This window comes from Anguilla rostrata, chromosome 11, assembly GCF_018555375.3.
Source record: "Anguilla rostrata isolate EN2019 chromosome 11, ASM1855537v3, whole genome shotgun sequence".
Classification (NCBI taxonomy): domain Eukaryota; kingdom Metazoa; phylum Chordata; class Actinopteri; order Anguilliformes; family Anguillidae; genus Anguilla; species Anguilla rostrata.
This window is the reverse complement of record NC_057943.1, coordinates 1,351,470-1,358,969: the sequence shown is the minus strand read 5'-3', so window position 1 is coordinate 1,358,969 and position 7,500 is coordinate 1,351,470. Positions and strand designations below refer to the sequence as shown.

The following is a 7,500-nucleotide window of genomic DNA, read 5'->3' as shown; positions in this document are numbered from 1 at the left end:
CTGGTCTTGTTTTGCTGCCGTCACATTTGCGAGGATGAAGCCTGGCTGCAGCTGCTCACTCACCCTGCATACATCCATCCTGCTCTCTGATTACAGCATTATGAGCGTAAGAGAGACAGCCCTGTATGTGCTGTTATTTCTTAAACTCAGGCAAGAAGCCAGTATTTTTCACTTTGGAGAAGGTTTCTTTATTATATTATGAATGTATGGCTATGGCCCAAACTCATTACAAGGATTAAAATTACATATACAGACTCTCAATCCGCATTTAAAACTAACACATGTATTTCTCGTCCATTCATTTTATGCAGAAGAGAGCTGGGGTGTCCCCTCAAACCACCAATTTCACTCCTCCAGACACTCGTTTGTAAAATCAAAGAATCAGAAACAAAAAAAGTAGTCAGGGGAAAGCATGCTCATTCTTCACATTTCAGATTCAGCAAACTCGGTGAGAGTGCCAAGTGAAATCACTGATAAATTCAGCTGTTTCAGGACATTAAAAACAGAACAGGAGTAAATCTGCACTTGTTCCCCATGACTCAGCCACTCTTTTACCGCAAAGCAAATAATTTCCCTTGGCTTACAGACAAATCTAAATCCAATTATACCTAAATATTAATCCAGAAAGGAAAAACAACCATAACACATTTTCCCTTTCCATAACTCAGCACAGAGGGCTGTAATTTTCACTGGAGTTTTAATAAACCACTCCATTCCAATATAGCTCATTCTACAAATAATAAAATGTGCTTGTGTTCTGACAGGTGCTTGAAGCCCAAAACCACAATACATATTTAATTAACTTTTTTTTTAACCTCAATTGAATCTGAACATTTATTCCATTACAGTTAGTGAACCCCCCCCCCCTCGCCCCCCCCGCCCCCCCCCCCCTCGCCCCCCCGCCCCTACCAGCTCTCTGAATGAGATCCCTTGTGTGTGACCCCGGCTCTGATTTGTGTTGCTTTGCTGCATAACTGCTAGCATGCTAACATAAGAACAGCCAGAACTGTCTAACACCCTGAAACCATCAGAATTCTCTTTCACTCTGAAACTACTGGTACACCCTGCGATGTGTGTGCAGGTGAGAGAGCCTTTTCTCATGCAGACAGATGGCAGCTTTATCACACCGAACAGACAAGCTGACAAATGACAGCCAGGCTTGAAAGCACCCTGGGGGTGGGGGGGGCGGGGGGGTGGAACCTTTCTGACTGTGTGTAAGCTGTCACATTTACACCTAACAGATGTTACAATTTTAGTCAGACTCAGCCAATCACACAAGTACCTGTATCATCAGTCTCACTCACTTCCACAGCACTTACTCTACTGAGCAGATTTAGCTTCCCAGCACACATCAGTGTAATGGCCTGAGATCTAGGGTAATAGTGTGGTTACGATTAAACTTCCTTCCACTTTTCCACAAACTCCACAAACTCTACACATCATAGGGTCTGCTCCTCGAGACATGTTCTCCTTCCTGATTTCTCCACCCAGTCCTTTTTCAAAATCAGATTTTACAGCACCAGTGTGTCAACGCTGTGTCACACAACGAGCAGCGCTGTTCACTGCGCCACTCCCACAGGGCTGGTGTCAGGAGTGACCAATCACATTAGCGCAGATTTGAGCAGGGCAGATTAACGGTCAGTAACTCTGTGTGCCTGAGACAGGGCCTCACAGACGAGGGCCGGCTGTTCTGCTGCGTCTGGGTCAAGGGTCATGGGTCAGAGCTGTGGGCCTTGTGATCCCCACCAGGGGTTTATTTTAAAGTATAAACCCCATAGAAGTGTGCATTAGGGAGCTCCCCAACAGAGCTGTTAGTGTTTGTATCTTTCACAGCGCTGCTCCCTCATTTTAAACAGAGCTGCGCATCTGATGCAGTTTCACAGACCTGCTCATCTGATGCACAGTTTCACAGAGCTGCTCATCTGATGCACAGATTCACAGAGCTGCTCATCTGATGCAGTTTCACAGAGCTGCTCATCTGATGCACAGTTTCACAGAGCTGCTCATCTGATGCACAGTTTCACAGAGCTGCTCATCTGATGCAGTTTCACAGAGCTGCTCATCTGATGCACAGTTTCACAGAGCTGCTCATCTGATGCACAGTTTCACAGAGCTATTCATCTGATGCACAGTTTCACAGAGCTGCTCATCTGATGCACAGTTTCATGGAGCTGCTCATCTGATGCACAGTTTCACAGAGCTGCTCATCTGATGCACAGTTTCACAGAGCTGCTCATCTGATGCACAGTTTCACGGAGCTGCTCATCTGATGCACAGTTTCACAGAGCTGCTCATCTGATGCACAGTTTCACAGAGCTGCTCATCTGATGCACAGTTTCACAGAGCTGCTCATCTGATGCACAGTTTCACCGAGCTGCTGATCTGATGCAGTTTTACAGAGCTGCTCATCTGATGCAGTTTTACAGAGCTGCTCATCTGATGCACAGTTTCACAGAGTTGCTCATCTGATGCACAGTTTCACAGAGCTGCTCATCTGATGCACAGTTTCACAGAGCTGCTCATCTGATGCACAGTTTCACAGAGCTGCTCATCTGATGCAGTTTTACAGAGCTGCTCATCTGATGCACAGTTTCACAGAGCTGCTCATCTGATGCACAGTTTCACAGAGCTGCTCATCTGATGCACAGTTTCACCGAGCTGCTGATCTGATGCAGTTTTACAGAGCTGCTCATCTGATGCAGTTTTACAGAGCTGCTCATCTGATGCACAGTTTCACAGAGTTGCTCATCTGATGCACAGTTTCACAGAGCTGCTCATCTGATGCACAGTTTCACAGAGCTGCTCATCTGATGCACAGTTTCACAGAGCTGCTCATCTGATGCAGTTTTACAGAGCTGCTCATCTGATGCACAGTTTCACAGAGCTGCTCATCTGATGCACAGTTTCACAGAGCTGCTCATCTGATGCACAGTTTCACAGAGCTGCTCATCTGATGCAGTTTCACGGAGCTGCTCATCTGATGCACAGTTTCACAGAGCTGCTCATCTGATGCACAGTTTCACAGAGCTGCTCATCTGATGCAGTTTTACAGAGCTGCTCATCTGATGCACAGTTTCACGGAGCTGCTCATCTGATGCACAGTTTCACAGAGCCGCTGCCTCATCAATATTTCAGGCCTCAGATCTACACACCGCAGGGAATGGAGGCGACTCCCTAAAAGAGATAAAACAGGCAGCTGGAAAAAATAATAATATTGCATAATATATATACCACCATATTATCTTTCCTATGGGCACTGTGCCAGGGATAATTCTGTATGTCCAATCACAGACACACTCACATAAGCGCGCGCACGCACACACACGCCCACGCACATTCACATACACGCGCACACACACACGCCAGGGCAGTCCTGGCACTGGCAGACAAACATTCGATTTTAGGTCCATTTTAGTGTAATTCTGTGAAAATAAAGGGTGCGCCGTGTCCATGATTTAAGGAAAAATCTTAAACAAGTAATGGACATATAAGCTAGTCTTGAGAAAAACATTTCAGAAAGCAGTACCGTAAAATAATTTATTCCGTATAAAACAGTTTTACACAAAGATGACATAATATTAATAGAAACAAAGTCTACTTGTGTTAATTCAGTTGAAAGTTTTAAAATAGGATAAAAACTGAACATTTGAATAGTACTTACGGTCACTGTGAAGTTATTTTTCCATAGTTGTTTTATTTTAAGGTATGCAGCTAGTTATTTTAAAATCTAATAATGAAATCTTCCCCGCTAACAAACGTTATATGTTATTCGCGTTTACCGAAGACACGCGCGCTTGAGGCTGCTCGTGGAGAAACAGGAAGTGGGAAGGGAAATGTTTTGAGTGCGTCGATTTAAACACTTGCAAGCAGACAGCATAGCGAATGCCAAACCCGCCGTACGTCAAACACGGTTATGTGCAACAGCATTATTAGACACGGACGGACTGCAAGGCGGCGGGTTCGCGTATAATAACTGCATTGTGCGCACGTGCTGCGCTTAAATTCCAGCTGGTTATAATTGAGTGACGGCTGATAATTTTATTTTGTTTTCCCTCAAGCCTGACTGGCTGTTTGCCTCGTAAAAAATGACAGTACATTTATGACATTACAAGAACACTCCAAAAACACAGGTAAATTTTATCATTTAAAATGATTTTTTTTAAAACGATAAAATAGTCTTAAGATGAACTGTCCGCCCATCGCCTGTACCTACACTAACCATCGGAAAGCGTCCACACCGTCTATCAACTGCGTCTAATCTTCGTCGCTTTACTCTAAACACACCCGTCAGAGAGAGCAGATGCACAGGGAATATTTCAGAAAGGCGACGGCATGTTGCGCATTATTTCTCGCTCACCGTACAGCAGTTCGCTGATGGCTTTCGAAGTTCACAGACCTGTCCGGTCGGGACTGTCCGGGCGGCGCATACGGGAGCCCTTTTGCGGCGCGTAGTGGTCCGGCTCTCTCCCCGCAGACAGCAGTGTTGAGCCGCGGAATCAGAAGCACATCATTAGCGCGTGTTGGATGCGGAACGCCCCCGACCAAAAAAATCACTTTTCGCGGGCGGGGTTGGGGCGGACGGAGCTGGGAAGCGATAATATCCGAATTGGGCCTTTAAAAACGATCCGTTTCTTTTCTTTTAAAAGAAACCGACGTCTTTCTTAACTAGACAATAATAAACAACAGTCGAGATTGTGGTGGATTTCTTTAACGACTGGTAATCATCTGAGAAAATCCTGCACAGAAATTCTTGCTCTAGCAGTAAGGAACGGCAGAACAGTCCAGACTGTAAATCACACACGAGGTCACGCACAGTGTTTCTTTTTAATATTAACAGTAAAAAAACACACATAAAAATAATCACTCGGATTTTACACAGAGTCCAAAGTCCACATTAGATTTCGTTACATTACACCTCTTAGTCTAAATGCTGTAGCAGTCCGATGAGAGCCCTGGTTGCATAGCAACACAGGGTCTGTTCTCCTGTCACACCCAGGTGCCACTCAGCCTGAAGGGCCCATCTGCAGGCTTGGGTTTCTGCATCGACCAATCACAAACCACAACTGGTGGACACATCTCCCACGATGCACTGCGGTGTACGGTGCACACGCAGTCTTCGAATGCGCCAATAAGAAAAGCGTGCGATCCACCTGCGATGACATCACGGCCCCGTCACAGAGGGGACCTGAGGCTGCGGCGGGACAGTAACCATGGTTACGTCGGTGGCAGCTCCGGCCGCGGCGGGGGCGGGGGCGAGGGGAGGGCCCGCGGGCAGGAGCTCGGACGCCCGGCCCAGGGGTCTGGCTATCCTAACGGAGACGGACGCGTTGGAGGCCCAGTGCTCGCTCAGGTACTCCCCCCCCTTCTCCTCATATTCCTGCCGGGACACCCAGCCCTCGCCCCCCGGCTCGCTCCGCAGGGCCCAGTCCCGCGCCCCGTACCACGCGTCCAGGGCCGGCCGCGACGCTACGGATACCTGGAGGGGACACACAGAACCGCCAAATCTCAATTCCGTAACCACTGCCTCCCACAGGTCCCGACCTGGACCTCGCCAGTCTGAGACGGCAGTGAGTTTGCAGGTTAAATATGTGGGAGGAGCTTAGAGAGCATGTGACCTCAGAGCACCCGTGTGTGCGAGCGAGCGGCCAGTGGGGTGCAGTACCTGGAAGTGAGACTGGAAGGGCCTCATGGCCAGCAGCTCTCTCTCCACGCGCTCCTTCATGCCGGGGTACTGCATGTTCCCCCCCGTCAGGAACACGCCGCTCACCAGCGCCTCCTGCTGCTCTGGAGTGTACCTGCGGCCAAAGCAAGCTCATTAGCACCCTGTGAGCCTGTGCCCCAAATGACAACCCCTCACAATGATTCCTAACCCCTGGATGACCCCTCCATCTCCACGGCGATGACCTCTGACCTGTCGAGCACGTACTGCAGGGTCTCCATCAGGCCCATCTGCTCCTCCCCGATGAGCGAGGGCTGGAACAGGACCTCCGGAACCCGCAGCCGCTCCGTCCCCACGAACAGCTGGTGGTACTCCGCCATGTTAAACACGGGCTGGGGGAACAGCCAATCTGCAGTCAGCACTCCGCCATGTTAAAAACGGGCTGGGGGAACAGCCAATCAGCAGTCAGTACTCCGCCATGTTAAACACGGGCTGGGGGAACAGCCAATCAGCAGTCAGTACTCCGCCATGTTAAACAGGGCTGGGGAACAGCCAATCAGCAGTCAGTACTCCGCATGTTAAACACGGGCTGGGGAACAGCCAATCGCAGTCAGTACTCGCCATGTTAAACACGGGCTGGGGGAACAGCCAATCAGCAGTCAGTACTCCCCATGTTAAACACGGGCTGGGGGAACAGCCAATCAGCAGTCAGCACTCTGCCATGTTAAACACGGGCTGGGGGAACAGCCAATCAGCAGTCAGCACTCCGCCATGTTAAACACGGGCTGGGGGAACAGCCAATCAGCAGTCAGTACTCCGCCATGTTAAACACAGGCTGGGGGAACAGCCAATCTGCAGTCAGTACTCCGTCATGTTAAACACGGGCTGGGGAAACAGCCAATCAGCAGTCAGTACTCCGCCATGTTAAACACGGGCTGGGGGAACAGCCAATCAGCAGTCAGTACTCCGCCATGTTAAACACGGGCTGGGGGAACAGCCAATCAGCAGTCAGTACTCAGTCATGTTAAACACAGGTTGGGGGAACAGCCAATCAGCAGTCAGTACTCCGCCATGTTAAACACGGGCTGGGGGAACAGCCAATCAGCAGTCAGAACTCCGCCATGTTAAACACGGCTGGGGGAACAGCCAATCAGCAGTCAGTACTCCGCCATGTTAAACACGGGCTGGGGGAACAGCCAATCAGCAGTCAGTACTCCGCCATGTTAAACACGGGCTGGGGGAACAGCCAATCAGCAGTCAGCACTCCGCCATGTTAAACACGGGCTGGGGGAACAGCCAATCAGCAGTCAGCACTCCGCCATGTTAAACACGGGCTGGGGGAACAGCCAATCAGCAGTCAGTATGCAAATCAAGGGAGTGAAATTCACTGTGGAAAGGAGAGTCTGCTTCATGCCTAAAATGAAAATGTAAAGTCAACAGGAAGACAGATATGACAGATAGGTGTAACTATAAATTATTACTCAGTCGTAGGTGTTACCTGCACAGTCGTAGGCGTTACCTGCACAGTCGTAGGAGTTACCTGCAGTCGTAGGAGTTACCTGCGCAGTCGTAGGCGTTACCTGCACAGTCGTAGGAGTTACCTGCACAGTCGTAGGCGTTACCTGCACAGTCGTAGGCGTTACCTGCACAGTCGCAGGCGTTACCTGCACAGTCGCAGGCGTTACCTGCACAGTCGCAGGCGTTACCTGCACAGTCGTAGGTGTTACCTGCACAGTCGTAGGCGTTACCTCCACAGTCGTAGGCGTTACCTGCACAGTCGCAGGCGTTACCTGCACGGTGTTTAAGGGTTTCTCCCCCTCTGCGCTGTCCTCGGTGAGCTC

The 7,500-nt window shown here is 49.5% G+C and overlaps 1 protein-coding gene across 1 annotated transcript in view; it reads right to left on the bottom strand.

Annotated features, from left to right (window-relative positions):
• Window positions 1-4,805: 4,805 nt before the first annotated feature.
• Window positions 4,806-7,500, bottom strand: part of actr5 (actin related protein 5) — an 8,757-nt gene continuing 6,062 nt past the window's right edge. Inside the window, exons 6-9 of the mRNA XM_064300408.1 lie at window positions 7,450-7,500; window positions 5,912-6,051; window positions 5,663-5,795; window positions 4,806-5,476 (exon numbers count right to left, since the gene is read on the bottom strand). The exon at window positions 7,450-7,500 is cut by the window's right edge and continues 45 nt beyond it. Of these exons, the coding sequence (XP_064156478.1) occupies window positions 5,162-5,476; window positions 5,663-5,795; window positions 5,912-6,051; window positions 7,450-7,500 (639 nt within the window). The 3' untranslated portion in view covers window positions 4,806-5,161. The remainder of the gene's footprint in view (window positions 5,477-5,662; window positions 5,796-5,911; window positions 6,052-7,449) is intronic.